The 17423-nt window shown below is 35.6% G+C and overlaps 1 protein-coding gene across 22 annotated transcripts in view; it reads left to right on the top strand.

The window, feature by feature from the left end:
• MAP2 (microtubule associated protein 2) overlaps positions 1-17423 on the top strand; it is a 274645-nt gene that overhangs the window by 247623 nt on the left and 9599 nt on the right. For 20 of the 22 annotated variants that reach the window (XM_019656879.1, XM_019656881.1, XM_019656874.1 and 17 more), the window contains 2 exons: positions 3214-3554; positions 15894-15986. In XM_019656879.1, coding sequence (XP_019512424.1) covers positions 3214-3554; positions 15894-15986 — 434 coding nt within the window. Of the gene's footprint in view, positions 1-3213; positions 3555-15893; positions 15991-17423 lie in introns of all 22 variants that reach the window. The other 2 variants (XM_019656895.1, XM_019656885.1) reach the window with 2 other exon arrangements.

A 17423-nucleotide genomic window follows, 5' to 3' on the forward strand; every position in this document is an offset into this window, starting at 1 on the left:
CCTCTGGCATCCCAAGCGAGTTCTTAACCATCGCGCCACTCGGCCGGCCCCAAATGTAGGTATTTTTCATGACACTTAAACAGTGGGGTTTTTTTTTTGTCTATGATGAAAGTGTTTATTATAATTAAAGCAATTGTGCTCTACATCATTTAGTTTTGTGAAGTATTAACATACTTTTAAATATGTGCTAGGAACATGTTGAAATCACTAAAACTGTTATTTGCCTTAGCAAAAATAAAATATTAACGTGAAACTTGCAAAGAAGGCATTTAAAAGTTAGTAATCTCCAAAGGAAAGACCTTAACTCCAAATATCTGGAGTTGAAATAGGGCTCTTTAGACAATACGAAGGCATCAAATGCTCTCCAAAGGCACACCTCGCTATGGAAGCAAAATGATACCTCCTCCATAAAGCCACATCTTCAAGCCACTGTGCTCTGCCCTTTAAAATGTATCTGTGTAAACTAGACAGAACAACAACAACAACAAAAGAGGACAGAAACTTGTTTATTCCCCTCCCCCAATTCCCCAATTAAAGAAACCCACTTAAAATATATCTGTGTATAAATGGCTTTTTATGTTCTACGCCAATAATACTTTGACTTTCTAACTTGACTTACATTCATAAGCATGTTGCATTGTTTTATTTGGCAGTGAACATAACTGATATTCTGATAACCTAAGAATACAGGGTTTATCTCTACTAAAATAAGTATCTCTAGCTAAAAGGCACAGGAACAATTAGAAGAGAATGCAATTTGCCTATCTTAACTGCACACAAGACTGTTCTGGCATTTTGTACAGCTACTGAAAAGATTTAAAAGAAACAATGCTATGCAGTAAGCTCATTTAGCCCAAGAGAAGGGAAAAACATTGTCATTGAGGAGTTGACAAGATAAATAAGCACAGTTTAATTAAATAACTTGTAATTTAAAAAAAAAATGTTTTAGTGTCTTTAGTGATTTTTCCTCATTCTCCAAATATAACACAAAACCTTCACTCTTTAGTTTTCCAAAGCTTAAAGCTATTTTCTAAGAGTATAGAAACAAGCCTTACTTTAAATTTTTGTTCTTTTAGTGAAAATTGTTATGCACATTTAGAATATTGCTTAAGTTTAGTCTCCATAAAGTAAAAAACAAACGAACAAACAAAAAAAGCCCACATCGGCACACTGATAAATTGAGCACCTACTATGTTCAGGTCCCATGAAAGGCACCAGTGGTAGGTATAGTGGCAAATAATACAGAGAAGTCACCTCACCAACAGACCTGAGCTGTTCAGAGGTTATGAAGTCCTAGAGAAAACATTTAAGGAAGAAATAAGGTTTCTGAAGAGATTTTTCAGAAGGACATAGTAACTGACTTAAGCCTGCATCAAAAACTTGCCATAAACAAACTTTGTAGCAAAGAAGGTACAAAAAGCAAGTTGGATGTGGTTGTATCATCCTGATCTTAACAATACCATTTTTGTGGAAAGCAATGAAAGTGCACACTGATTTATCACTTCAGTCTTCTCGCATCCCATTTCATGTTGTCAGTTGAAGAATTTACCTATGTTTTTGCCCTTATGTTACAATACCAAAAGATCGAGGGCAACTTTCACTTGATACGGGAAAATGGTTGACTGAAAGATAAAGTAAATTTGTTTTGTGTTCCTCCAGAAGATTGAACCTAGACCAATGGTTAGATTTGCCTTGTCTGTACATTGCAATTACCTAAGAAGCTCTCTTGAGCTCACTATTTATAAATATTTAAGCAAAGATTAATTGTCCTTCTTGTCACTGTACTGAACTCCCTGTACTGATGATCTGTTGCATTAGATGAGTAAGATTCTTTCCACTTCATTGGTTTTAAAATTTATGAGTTATACCTTTATCCCCTATATTTCTAGAAAATTCACTGATTTTTTTACAAAGTACACGTGCTCAGTAGTAAAAAATAAAAATCATGCCCTTCCTATAAAGTGCAAAAAAAGTAAAAGAATTTGTATAATAAATGTGTAATGTAAATAAGTGTTCTATGATTAGAGTCAATGTATTATTCCAAGAGAAAGTGTTTTTATGTTAAAGGAAAGTTAAACAAATATTTAGAAGCTAAATATTGTATTTGGCTTAGAATTTAATATCATCTGGGTAAATGAGCCTCAACAGCCTCATTTTCAAATTAGGGATGAAAAGAGCTGCCTGTAACAATCGTGCTTTTTTGGTTGTCAGATGTTTGGTATTTACAAAAGTGCTTTGAAATCAGTAAGTTGTACTTTTATTTATATTATTATTATTTCATAAAAGCATTTGAAATAGCATTCAAAAACACTTTTAAAAGATAATTTAGAAGAAACCTAGTATAGGAAAATGGAGGGAAAGGGGTTCAATGGCAAAATGAGGCTAAGGTCAAGTTGAGGCCAAAAAAAAAATGTATTTTGCAATATCCTATATAATTGACAGAGAGGGGCTATTATATTAATTTTACTCTAAACTATCAAACTAATGAAAGCAGAAGAGAAAAAACAATCAGGTACAAGATTCACTGTGAATATATTGTTAAAACATCCTGGTTTTCTAGGGAGAGAAATGGGCTTTTTGGTTAAGAGCTGAGACAAATTCCCCTATAAATGAAATATGTGGTAGTGCAGAACGATACCTGACCTAATGGAACAGCTTCCAATGAACACATTTGCAACCCACAGCTCTCCTCCATATAAGCTAAGGAGGTAACACTGAAACAGAATTGAATAAATAACTTTCTACATGGGCCAAAATTATGTGCTCTAAATACACAGTTGTATGTTGTATGTCAACCTGGGTGTCAGAATGAACTTACTACCCAGAAGAATGAATGTTCTGCATATCACACAGAGAATCTTTAGTAGATATGAGCCCACCTAGGACATTAAGTGCAGATTCTTTTTGCAAATACAGGCATATCTGTATGCCTTAATGATCACAGAAGTAATAGTTTTGGACACATTCATAATAAGAATCAAGAATAGCAAACCAGGAAAACCCGTATTCCTCTTGCATTGATAGCAGTGTATGTTTAAGAAAAATGTCACTTAAAAGGAGGTTCTCATCATTTAGAGCATTATTGTAATTCGTAAATATTCGAAACACTAGAAATTTAATGTATTGTGAGTTCTAACAGTTATGGGGAGAAGGACCCCTTGAGGACCACTTTCCGATGCTGTGGTTTGGGTTTTGTTTTATTTGTTAATGCAGGGTCAGAGCCAATTCGCAGAGCAGGAAAAAGTGGCACCTCAACACCCACTACCCCTGGATCAACTGCCATCACTCCTGGCACCCCACCAAGCTATTCTTCACGCACACCAGGCACTCCTGGAACCCCTAGCTATCCCAGGACCCCTCACACACCGGGAACCCCCAAATCTGCCATCTTGGTGCCCAGTGAGAAGAAAGTCGCCATCATACGCACTCCTCCAAAATCTCCTGCTACTCCCAAGCAGCTCCGGCTTATTAACCAACCACTGCCAGACCTGAAGAATGTCAAATCCAAAATCGGATCAACGGACAACATCAAATACCAGCCTAAAGGGGGGCAGGTAAGTGTCATATGAATACATATTTGCTGCCAGGTGTAAAAATCCCACTAATTATTATGATGTCTTCCTCATAATATATATATAAGCTAACAGTCCGTCCTTTAAGTTCCTCTTAAAGGGAGGTGGAGGTCGTAAAGAGTTGCTGGTTAGGATTCATTGCCAAGAGCCTGGCCCTTATATGAGAAAGCTAGCTTATAAAATAGCGATATAATGAAAATCACATGGCATGCCCATGTCTTCTGGTTATTAGTAGATAAAAATTGACTTGACCGTGTATAGGAGAATCTCTCTTTTGATTGCTTAACAGATCTTTTCTGTACATATTTCTATTGCCTTGTAGATTTTAACTTGAGATTAAAATTACATTTCCGATATAAATTTGAGTGTTCTATTTTAGATCCTGACTGTGAGCTCATCTGACCATATTTTAGTGATTCCAGTTTTATCTTCTTCCTTCTTCCCCAAGGATTTCCTGTTATATCTTCTGCCATTTCCCCGAGTTCACTTAAAAATGACAGCACAGTTTACCCAGTTCTTCGCTGGCAGCTATTGCGTAAACATTGCAAAGGGAAGATACTCATGTTGGCAATAAGTAGACAGTTATATATGGTTCTGATTAATAGTTATTGTACTAAAACCCTATTTAAGATTAATTGTATTGAATAGAGTTATTGATAAAGCTCTGCCTATTAACTCTTAATTCCAGCTCCAGAGCAAACCGTCACATCTTTTCCAACCAGGGAGCTTTGAGTTCTGACTTGCTTTTACACTGTATGTTTAGACAAATCAATTAGCCTGGAAGGAGATAATACAAATATCATTTAATATTTCCCTTGCGGTATTGATCTACCCATTGGGTAGGTTGACTTTTGTGTGTGTGTGTCATTGACGTGATAAACGCCCATCCTTGAGAGAAAGAGGAAAGTAATAATTTGCTTTGTACATGGAAAAACTTGTAGTGAGTGCCCTTTCAATATCCCAAGAAAGCCTTTCCTTTTAATATTCTTTAAATTTTATATTCTTTAATATTCAATATTCTTTTCTGCCACACTCTTTCTTGTCTCTGATATTTCCTGCCACTGATTTGTGGTATCCCTCCTTCCTTCGAAGAAAATATATTTTCAGGCAGGTTTAAAGAAAGATCTTACGAAAATGTGAAGCTATCAGACTCCTGCTCACCATTGGAACAAAAATTCAGTGTTGCTCTTCCTTTAGCAACAGAATTTTTTTCTGTTTCATGATTCTGTTCAAGAAATCCCAAGAAGTTAAGAAAAAATCAACCAAAGTTAGGGAAGGAGTCCTCAGTTTGCCCTTTTCAGAACAACTATAACATTCTATAATACTATAGTCATAGAAAGATACTTTGTCATAGAAAGATGTTATTAAAAATATGAGCTGTAAGAAAACTTTTTAAGCAAAAAACAATATATATTCTAACAAATTTGCACCTATAATTCCAAAAATCTTGTATTATTCTTGCATTCATCAGTTTTGCACATCCAAGAGAAGGAAATATTTTTGGCCTTTGGGAAATATCTGGATGTCATATTATTTTTATATTTATACATAAATAATTTGAAAGAGTAAGTTGAATAAAATCAATCTAGTGCCAATTTACAAGTGTATCATTTTAGTTTTTTGTGAGACCTGTTAAAATAGAGTAATATTATGTATATTTAAAATCAGTTCTCTTTATAAATATCCCATGTCTTAGTATTCTCCTTAATTAAATGTGGGGTTTGCTTCTTATATTCTGGAAAATATTGATACTTAAAAGAATCTGTTTCTTCTTAGAATCACAGGGAATATAGATTATTTCCAAGATATTTTATTAAAACTAAAAAGAAAATTTAATAAAAAGGGGTCATTATTGATATAGTTTGACATAGAAATTATATAATACATGGTTTCATTCAAAGCATTCCTCAACGTAGAAACAAAAAGAGTAGTTATAGCCTCTACTTTGCTGGGGTCACTGAGGTTAAACCAATCTGAAAAATATGAAAACTTACTTATTTTCATCATTTCTGCTTCTTTATAATATCTGGTTGCACATATTTCTATGTCTAACCTTAATTGACTTCTACTATACTGGGTAATTCATAAAACTGATATAAAGATGTCTTATTCTTTTGAACTGAACTGAAACTGCCCTAGAGGTTGTGAAAATTAAGGACTAGTAAAGACACGTAACCAAAAAAATTGCAGAAAGTACAAAAATAGCCCCCAAATCACAGTGTCATTTGAAGAAAATCTTTTGTTTATTAAGGGAAGTGTTAACCTGCTACAAAATTATCCTATCTCAGCGTCAGATAACTTGGAAAAAATTCAAACAGTGGAGTTATGAAGTGACTTTCGTTGGAAGCAAGAAGGATATCCTCACCAAGATAAGAAGCAGGTGGAAGGAAGGTATTTGCCGTCCATTTGTCAGAGATGGCATCAGTGCATTCAAATTGGAGGAGGAGATGAATCGGGCAATTGAGATGCACTGCAGTTGAACTGTCTTTGTATGAAAAATGTATCACTCAATATTTTAACACAATCCCCCTAAAAACCTCATTTCAGTGTATAATCTTCTCAGATACAGGCAGTGAGGAGAGGTTCTTTCTCTCCTCATGTTAAACTGGAGGGTTTGACTGGATTGTTAGTGTTCCTACTTTATAAAATGACTAGGAAAATCTTGTTGTGTTAAAACTTCTTAGAAATTATCAAGATGACATGCTAAAGACCTTTGGTATCTGCTTGAGAATCTATAAATGCACTCTGTTAGGGAACTTGAAGCCACGTGCATGTTGTTCCCAGGATTAAATGGATAATCCTAGGATATTTGAATGGACAGGAAATCATTGACGAGGACAGGACAATGGTGATACTTTCTGTAGGGGCCATGTTTTGCAATGTAGATATGTGGTCTGTACGTAATGAGAAAAATAGTCACACACTGCTCATTAATGAAGATGAGAGTAAATTTGTAGATGTAACCTTAATCCGCCTGCATGGGCTCTATAGTCACAAAATTTGGAATGGTTAGATTACATGTAAATGATTTCATTTTAAAAGCTTTATTCTTATTGTTTTAAAGTTTGTGCCATCACTAAGAATTAGGAGAGGAAATGTATAATAAAAGATGTATATGTCTTTGGAATTCAAAAACTTTCCAAGTTAGGAAGCTTTCTTATTTGCCCCAATTTGAACATTTATAGCTCTTCCGCATGTATAGGTTTTGTGCTTATATCTGTTCTCTCTCCTGTTACTGTCCAGTTTTTTATTTGCAAAGAGGCTCAACTCCTTGGCCTAGTTCCACAAGGCAAACCTGTGCCTAATGACATAGAGAAGATAGCTGAAGATAGGGGAGCTTGACAGAAAGCAATAAAGTTAATCCTTTTACCTAAAACCAATTTGTTCTATTGGAAAGAATACACGCAATCCTGAATTCACTATAGATAGTGAGCTTGGCTAATTTAACTCAAGGTAGAGGTCAGACAATCTTATTAAGTGTATTAATTTGAAACTATCTAAATGTAGTTAGCTCCCTAATCTACTTTAAATCTAAATCTAAACTTTAAAATAAATAGTTTTAGTTTTATAAGAATGCAGTTTCTTGATGAAACAAAGGTAGGAAAATAATTTCTCTAAATATGTGGCATAAAAACATGTAAGCAACAACTCAATGAACGGTACTTTATGCCTTTTCTATATATTTCTTATAGGCATGTTGATATATATTGAATATGACTACATGTTTTGATAGGTTTGTTTTTTCTCCATCAGCCTTATGCAGATCACCATGCAAAGCACAATTTTTGTACCTTTGTCATAGTTGAAATGTATTAATGAGGTGGTTTCACAGAGACTGTTTTCATTTACAGCTTGTCGGGTGGGAGGTTAAGTAGATGATGATCTCTGCATGGCCATTTCTATGGGTTTGATGGATAGCCTTATAAATTATGTACCTCTGCTTCTTTCATGGATCAGTCAGTCATTTTCAGGTCAGCTGGGCTAGTGATAGTAGCATCTTCAAGCAAGCCACTCCTGTTCAAATAAACAACAGTACTCATCTTGTATATAAAGAATCTTGTAGAATTTGTCAGCTTATTACTATTCAGTCAATCTTACCCTAGCATCTTTTAAAAATATTTTATTTAGATAAACCCATCACAGTAGAACCTATGAAGTACGTTCTTGCATTCTAGAAATAAAGCTGTCTAATTTCTATCTCTCAGTACTACATGGACCCATTGAATTCAGGGATATTGACTGTCCAAGGTAGTCAGCTTCTTATTATCCAACTTTCATATTTTCACAGAATAAGAAACAAGTTTTCATATTACCTGTGTTCTTATAATGTCATCCTTTAATGGCTGAGCTACAAAGTCAGGTTGTATAATTTTTATTTAATGAGTGATCATTGTCTATAAAGTATGCAGTTTTATATAATTAGCCTTTTTTGTTTATTTGTTTGCTTTAACGTTTGTCGTACAACATGAAAATGGTCACTCCCTTAGCACTCCCTTCCACACCAAGATTTTATCATATCACGATTGAAATTTGAAGCTTCTGATCTTTTATAATATTTATATATGCAGATAACATATTTTATAACATATTATAATGCAGATAATATGTTCTATGAATACACTATTGAAAAGTTGAGACCATTAAATTTGGAAAGTTATGTTGCATTTTTTATCATTTTTTTTGTATCCTCCTACAACTAACATTATTTTTTAAATTATTCTAAAAATCAGGATTTTAAAATAGAGGATAGTTAGCTAACTTTTGAATTCTTATGGATAATCAAGGACCAATAATGAAATATTAATTCTAAAGTCAAACTTGGCATCCTTAAAATAACATGGTGAGCCGTCTTTCATTTCCGAAGTAATTCCATAAACTCAAAGTAATATATTCATTTACTCAATCATTTATTCAACAGGTATTTATTGAGTACTTATTAAGTGTCATAATGTGTGCTGAGTACTGAGAACATAACTGAACAAAACAGACAGCAATTCCTGAAATTCTTACCTTCGTAAAACTTACTTCCTAGAAGGAAAAGAAAAAAAAATCATATAGGAAAAGTATGTAAGAAAGTGCTAAGTGTGAATGAGAAAAATAAAGCCACAAAAGTGGCTTAGGATACTTTGAGGGGAAATTGCATTTCTGATAGAGTGAGGAGGACAGGCCTGAGAACATGATATTTGAATAAAGACGTCAAGGAGGTGAAGGAATTGGCCATGCGGATAACTGGGGAAAATGCTCTCAGGCAGAGGAAAACACACACACAAACGCCCTGAGGTGGCAGCAGGCCTGCAGGATCTAGGAGCAGCAAGGACATTGGTGTGGCTGATGTTACATAAATCTTTCAGAGTAGAAAGTTCACATTAAATGATCATGTTCAATGCTATTACACCTATTCAAATAATAGGACTTTAATATTACCAAATTAAAAACCTGAGCCATCTTTTCATCTCCCTTTTCCTCATCCCATATCCTGGCCATCTTTAAGTGCTAATGATTTTTTGCCCTCCACAGCTTGTAGATCTGTCCATTTCTTTCAGTCTGCTCTGCACCACCATAGCACAGGATACATGACCTCTTGTCAAGGTCACTGCAGTTGTTTTTAACTAGTCTCCCTGCATCTGTTCCTTTCTCTGACATACTCTCCATACTGTACCCAGTGCTTCTCACCACATGAAGCATTCCATTGTATAGTTATTTAATGTCTATCCCTTCTCACCCACTAGACTATAAGCTCCACAAAATCAGGGGTGAGATCCATCTTGTCCTCAGGGTCCAGTATATAGTAAGTGCTCAATAAATATTTGTTGCATGACAGTTGAATGAATGTAGTATACCATATGCATGGAGAGATGCATTCTTTCCAGTGGCTTATTGAATAGGTGTGAATGCCTAATGCCATTACAAGTGTTACCCCAAGAAACTTGCCATGTTTGGACCACAGTGAATTTGGCTAAAACAATATTGGACCATGAAGTAAGTAAGAGCTGAGTTCTTGGTCCAGCTTTTCTGTTAATTTATTGTGTAACCTTAGATGCTAACCTCTCTGGTCCTCAGGTTTTTTATTTGTAAAGTAGAAGCAACAAAATAATACTTGTTTTTGTATATAGCACCATCCTACTTAAATAGACTATGGGGTCATTTTTATTATAGTTCTCAAATCTATGGTTTCCCTTAGAGTATGATAGTAATTTTGCATTATAGCTCATACAAAAAAAATTCATTTAGTTATTCTGATAGACTCCATAATAAGTATTTGTGCCACAAAGGGCAAGCTACAGCTGAGTGAAAAATCAGTTTCGGAAACGGAGTGCGATTGTGGAAGAGGGATCATTAGAGAGACAAGAAGGAGGAAATGAAATGAGTGAAACATAGAATAGAATCGTTTTTATTTATGTTTTCTTATAAAGTTTTAGGCATTATCCTGAAACCTTTTTAAGCCTTTCATATGTTCATTTGAATGCGTTGCTTTCAATTTTATATTCATGGAAAAAATGGAATTCTGGAGGCAACTAATAAATTATAGTTAACAGGATTTTTTTCTTGTTATATAAAATTATGATGGTCACCACCATGAAGGTCTACTGAACACTACTAATGTGTAGGTAACCTTATAAAATTTAAATTTAATTTAATTTAAATTTATAAAATAAAATTATAAATTTTATAAACTAAAAGAGAAGGATTGAAGCTTGTTTAGATTTTTTTCTTATTCATGCATGTATTCTTTCATCTAACATTTACTAAGATTCTTCTGGGTACTATATGACAAAAAGAGAATGAAACAATAAGGCTTGGTCTCTACAATCTAGGCAGAAAAAAGGTGGTTTTTATTTCTTGGCCTCCTTAGTGTATTGCCGTATTTAATTTTAACTTTTTTCCAAGCCATTTTTGTCATCTATTCAGGGCTAGAAATAAGTGCTAAATAAGGAGAGTAATAAAATATCCCCCGTGAGCTTAAAATATAGTCAGCCAACCCAGCATGAGGAAAACTGTGCACTGAAATACATTATATTCCATTGACAAGGCTTTTTTTTTTTTTAAATCAAAGTCAACATTATTTCAAAATGAAAGCTTCTCAAGATCAGGGACCCTGTCTTTATGCAATAAACTTTTATAACTATAATTCAAGCATCTTTTGTAGGGTAATGAAAAGTTTTGGAGCTCGGCTTCATAAATAATAATTATTAAAAAGTATGAAAAAATTACTGCTTTGGGTTTACAAAGTTGAGACCTGTGGAGTTCTTTTTTGGGACAGACTTCAGTCTCGGGTTGTTTTCAAACAACTGAACAGACTCATTAAGTCACTTTCTTTAATAACTTGGTTCACTAGTCCTTAAAATTTCTTAAAAATTTAAACTAAAAAAAATGTAATGTCAAGAAATTATAGCATATGAACTTATTATCTGTTAATTTTCATGAATCACATGACTGTTCTATTCATTGAGAAATCACTTAAAAAGTATTTAACAGTGAGGCTAATGACTGAACTTGTTGTCTATTTTACCAAAAAGTTTTTTCCAAAATTTTCAGCATTATCTATTCACCCCAAAGTTTTTAAATATGGTTCTACTTTCTGTGCTATGTGACACAGCTTACATAGGAAAATTGGACACCTTAATGGGCCCTCCACTTTATCCTTTTATTTTAGAGTTCTTTGGAATTTTATGTTTTGACATAAACTATTTTTTCTATTTAAATGTGTACCCAACTGTATTTATTGTTTCTATTTCATATGCTTAGTTTTGAAAAAGTTATTGGTTATTATAGTCAGGGTTAATTAAAATTCAGAATGGATCATAAAATTTGTACACCTGTATGCATTTTAACCAGAGCACAGGGTTGTTAGCAGATGAGTTTTTGAAAAACATCATTTGTTACAGAGAACTTCCAGTTCTCAGGAATATCTGATGTAGTCATGTTTTTGTTTTAATATGTGATGCCTCAGGACTCTATAGAGGCTAGATAAATACTTTTTATTAAAATTGGGTGTTATAGAATGGGAAGCACTTTTGGGAGAGTGAGAAAAATGTTTTTATAATGCAAGGACAAAGGAAGGCTTCATTTTAAGCACTCCTGAGAAATGAGGCAAACCCAAAGGAAAAGCTTACTCCCCTGTAAAGCTAAATGGAAGTCACTATACTTTCAAAAAAAAAAAAGGTTTTCTCTATGACAATGTTCAAGAAAGAAATGATGTTGCAATTGATGTTCCTACCCAGAGGATGTCTGAAGACCCTACCTCGCGCTAGGCTGTGGGAGAGCCAGGAACAGAATCCAAGCTTTTGGACTACAGCTGCTCTCCAGATCTCACTACCTGGAACTGACATGGCGATCTTTTGATAAAGCAAGCAGCATAAAAAAGTGTTAAATATTAAAAAAAAAAAAATCAAAATCTCATTTTCAAGAAATTCAACTTGACATTCAGATTAATGCCTCTGGTTTAGAAATTGTTCTGCTAAAAGCTGTAATTTAGGATTGTATTTTCTTTTATTTTACATTTTTCATATTTCTACTCTCCAGTAAGAGAGATTTACTATTGCTTACAGGCATAGCCCGCATTTTGTCTTCCTGTCCTTTTTTAGGATAACCCCACTGAGGGGAAAAAAGTTAATTTCTCTAAAGGAGCAATTAAATTTACATGCAGAAAGGGTAAAATGGCTGATCATTTCAGTTGAACCATCATGATAAAATCAAACGAGTTACACCAGGACTACCTAGAAAGTAATTGCACTGTTCTTCCCCAGCATGGTGGATGAATAGATAGAATTAGTAAAAAGTAAAATAAAATAATTCTAATTATTCAATTACATTAACCTATTCTTTATAACTCTTCGTATTTCTATGACCCTTATGTGAATGAAAAGTCAACTACGTATGCAAGTAAATCACCAGTGTTTGTCCATGCGACTGAAATCCTTTTTTGTTGGCCTCCCACTGTAGAGGGACTGACCCTTGAAGGATGGTTTATCTTCAACTAGCAAGAGTTGATAACATAAAGAAAGCATGGGGATGAACTTGAAAATATAAACAAGGCCCTTAAAGTATGAAATGTAACACAGTCTGGCCCAAAATATAAAGTATTAAGAGCGGGCTCAAAAATCAGAATTGCTGAGAACCCTGGTCGCATGGCTAAGAGGTTTTGATGCATTTAATAGGAAATAAGGAGTTTGGGAGAATTTTGAATAAGACAGAGTTTTAGGAAGGTGATCCAGCTGATTGATATAATACATTTCACTCCCATTGTGAAGTATGCAGAAGGGAAGATTGTCACTTGCAGGTCACCCCATTGTGCATTAATAGTACACGGAAACCTTGGTTGAAAAAAATTGATAAAGATTAAAATGCGTCGTAGAGTTAATCTTGGATAATGATTATTCAAATATTTTTTTTCATACCATTAATATAGAAAATTAGGTAATTGGCCAAATAGAAGTTTGTTACATATATTTTTAGACAGTCTCTAAGATGTTAAAATAACTTTTACTTGACATATGCTTTTAGAAAAGCAAAAGTTTAATGTAAACTCTTCCCAAAGAAAGTAACTTTATTTAGATCTATCCATAGAACACGGAGAGTAAATCTCAGCTCTGATAAAAAACTAATCTTGAATGAAGCTTTATCCTTCGTAGCAGCCATCTATTTTTCCATTTTATATAATTTGTGTGTGTGTGTGTGTGTGTGTGTGTGTGTGTGTGTGTGAGAGAGAGAGAGAGAGAGAGAGAGAGAGAGAGAGAGAGAGAGAATGGCTGGTATTTGTGGAATTAACTCTCTGAGGTGTTAGTTATTTGTAAATGATCCTAGAGATCTTTGGCATGAAATGGTGTAATTTTTCTAAGGTGTAAATGTGAGTCACACAGCCTAGGCGAGTGCTCAGTGCAAGTGTCAAGCTAGCGGGTGAATTATACTGAGCATCAAGCATCCATTGCCCTAGTGGGTTTGTTTTCATCTACTCAACAATCAAGCAGGTTGGTGAATGTCAAACTGTGGCTCATTTTAGACAAAAACAAGATACTGCGATGCTATTGCAAATATGGAAGTGTATAAAGAATGTGCCATGAATGCATGTCAAAGGTCTATTTCACATTATAGATTGGGAAGACATAGGTTGAGAAAGTCTACTATTGAAAAAGGCCAGTGAGTTGTCTCACTAGAAAATGGATGACTGTCTAGAAAATCTGGGGGAAATCAACAGAAGTCAGGCTTGAAGTTTTAAGATTTTAAGGTTCAAGTTATCCCTAAATAATGCTGGCAGCGTGTGTGATCCCTTTGGGTTGGAATAATTTGTATTGGAAATCATAAAAATTGTTGAAAGTTGATTAAATGTTAGAGTCAGATTCATACAACTGGATTTGGAATTTCCATTTTTGCAAAAAGTGGATCAGATTTAACATTTGGCTATGGTTATTTGGTCATGGGTCACTTGATTGGTGATTTGTAATGATCTCTAATTTAAAATTTGTAAATAAAATACTCGCATGAGACTCTATATCCCCAAGAATTAAAAAAATGGCTTAGATGAATTCTACTTCATTGTCAAAATGATTAGGTCTTCATGGAGACTATATAAGAGTATTATTGTTAGAAATAATAAATTGAAATTATTTCCTTTCTAAAATTAATTTATCTTTGTGCTTTGAAACATAATGGCCCTTATCAACTGAAAGGTATCTGCATGTGTAGTTTACATGAAACTCTTAGAGTGCAACTATACTTATAGTTAGCTTTAGACTCTGTGATAGCCCCCCTTTTGTTGAAATGTTTATTATGCCCCAAGGAATGGCCCAGTCATCATGTCTTTTGAATTTAGATTTTGACAAGAGGCCCTTCCTTTGGGCTGCCAATGAGAGTTGTTAGTGATATTTCCCTGTAAGGGACGGCTGTCTTGTCAGTGTTGGGCAGGCGTTGCAATTTAAGCTTTGTCTACTTAAAAATAGTCAGGATTCATGTCCTCTTGAATTTTTATTCTTTTTTGCAAAGACCAAGAGATGTGATAATATTTGGGGGTACAGCTGTATATCTAGGATAAATTTATTTGGCTTTTTATTATATATATATATATATATATATATATATATATATATATATATATACACACACACACACACATATATGGATAAAGTGTCCCCTAAAGCACTGAAAATGCGATTTCTTTTCAGCTGTTGGGAGAGTAGGGGTGTGTGAGGGGGAGAGTGGGGGTGTGTCGGGGGGAGAGTAGTAGTATTAAACAAAGTAAAATCAAACAAACAAGCAACAAAAATAAACCTTTCTTTGCATGCTTACATTGCTTACCTTTCCTCCAAGACATACAGAATTCAAAAGACACATGAAAGAAGTCACAGGAGTTATTACTTTGCACGTTACATTACACCAGAATAATGTCTTTTCAGATCTCGACTTTCTGTTGTGTGGATTTGCTTTTGTCTTCAGGAAGAATACTGGACTTCCTGAAAATAGAAATCAAATATTTCCCTACTCTCAAACCTGTTGGACCCAAGCAAGCTCTGGACTACCTCTACATGACCTAGTACAAGTCAGCTAACTAATGGTCTTTGGTTTCCTCCCCTCTAATAATGGAAAGAATGCTTCCACACTCACCATCCAAGAGTAATGGCTGTTTATAAGCAGTGGTCAGAGAGGCCCTCCAGAAAGCCATTGAGCCAAACCTGCAAGGGAATCGTACAGCCCTTTCAGCAGAGGAGGCTCAGAGCCTCATTGTTGGCTCTCTTAGAAAACTAGGGGTTCTGCCCCTGAAAGAATGAGAAACCTCACCTGTAGCATTCACTAGACCAATTGTGAACTTCATCTGGGGTATGTGGACCAATAATACAGTTAAGTCAAGTGTACTAGGTAATTTGTAATTATGATGACTGACACTGCCGGGATTAAGGGGAGAAGGGGCTGGGTGCTGGCTTATCTTTCAGGATCCTGAGCTGAACTACACTGAGTTATACTCCTGAAACCTCCATAGAGTGAACCTGAACCTGAGTCCCAGTGTTGCCCATGATCGTGGAAGCCTGCTCCTCACCAATGATCCAAATTTTATTTTTCTGTTCCTCTCATTGTTTCTGGATTACACCTGCCTACAGCTGGGCTATCTCAATTCTCAAGCATTTGGCCCTTGGGAGTGGAGGGCCACAGAGGCTCAGATTTGTATGATAGATCTGCTCTTTAGTTCCAGGGTTATAATAGTTTTTTCCCTTAAATGGCTATGTAGGTAGATGGGAGTGCGGAGCCTTTTTGGCACTACCCATCCTGGTTCCCTCTACCCAGCATATTGAAAGAAAAACGCAAAGTGAAGTTACCTCCAATTCCTTTTAGGTTAGCATTTTAAACAAGAAGATCGATTTTAGCAAGGTTCAGTCCAGATGTGGTTCCAAGGATAACATCAAACATGCTGCTGGGGGCGGAAATGTAAGTAGACACTTCTGTTAGAAAGCTGTCTTGATTGTGTGGAGCCATCTGCACAGCCAGCAGCCTGTCTCCTTTCCTGCCTCCTTCCCAACACACTCCCCTTTCTTGCTGCTGATCCCCTATGCCCCTGGGCTGGGAGCTGTCAGCCTTGTATTTTTAGTGATGGGCTTCCCATCCTTCCCTGTAAAATCATTAGTAAATGTCTTGCTTTCTGTTGAGGAAGTAAACATTATTGGGATGCACCATGGTTTTCAGGGGGTTGGGAAACCCACTTCACTTGCCAATTTTGTTTGTTGGCCTTCCGCTTCAAGGCGTTTCCTCGTGCTGCCTCTGTTCCTTTGCAAAAGTAACCTGGGCACACACTTTTTTAGCTCCATTTAAATTACTCTTGAGACAAAGACAGATATATACTTGAAAATACCCCGAGTGTGTAATGTCAATCATTATTCGTGAAAGTTAGGATATCACTTGGAATCATACAAAACTGAAAGCATGGTTCATCTGTAACTCAAAGTGAAAGGATTCAAGTCCCAGTATACGCATCTTGATGGGATTTTTCCCGTCTCTTAAATTGAGTGGAAATAATATCCTATGAGAGGAAGGGAAGGATGAATTCATGTTTCTCAAATGTAGCTGAGGCGGAGTTGAAACAGGCAAACTCAAGCCAGATCCTGTCACCTAAGCTTCAGGTCTTGGCCATCAAAACCAGAATTCTCACCTGTCTAATAACTCCTGGCTCCTTGCTCCTCAACTCAGCAGAGATGGAGTTAGTGAAAGAGACAATCAGATGCCTTCTCCAGGAGCTGTCGCCTGATCCTTGAAGTAGCTTCATTGAGCTTAAAATGTCACTGTCATGGGAAGTGCATCGCAAGGTTTTCTGGGTTCCTCCAGAGTGCTGGGCCAAGCCTCAGAGCCAGCACTTGTGTGGCCGTAGTCACCCTGTTGCCCTGTTAGTGCACACCATCTGATGACAGTCTCACAGAAGCAGTGTCAGTCCTGGCAAGTCACTGGAGGGGATCAGAGGGTAGACCCAGCCACCCTCAACTGCAGGTGCTACTGGTCAAAATTCCTAAGTGGAAAAGGATGAATTGAGATAACTAGTGATCTTAAAGTAGGTAGGGAAGCTTCTAACATCCAAAACAATAGTCTTAAACTTTCCTCTGGAGAAGAACCACTTACCGAAAAATGTGGATTCCCTGGTCCCATTTCCACAGTTTCCAATTCTTTAATTCCCATGAACTTCTAATGCAAATAGACAATGAACCACGCTTGGAGAAGTGCTGTTTCAACTATTGGGTGAAGTAATAATTTCAATAAAACACAAAAAAAGAAAAAAAAATGTTTCTATCATTTTATAATTTGGTCCTCAAGAAAAATTCCATTTAGCCAAGACATGACAATCATATTTTAGAAAAGCATTTTTAGAGCTGTCTTCTT

This window comes from Hipposideros armiger, unplaced genomic scaffold (assembly GCF_001890085.2).
Source record: "Hipposideros armiger isolate ML-2016 unplaced genomic scaffold, ASM189008v1 scaffold_268, whole genome shotgun sequence".
Lineage (NCBI taxonomy): Eukaryota > Metazoa > Chordata > Mammalia > Chiroptera > Hipposideridae > Hipposideros > Hipposideros armiger.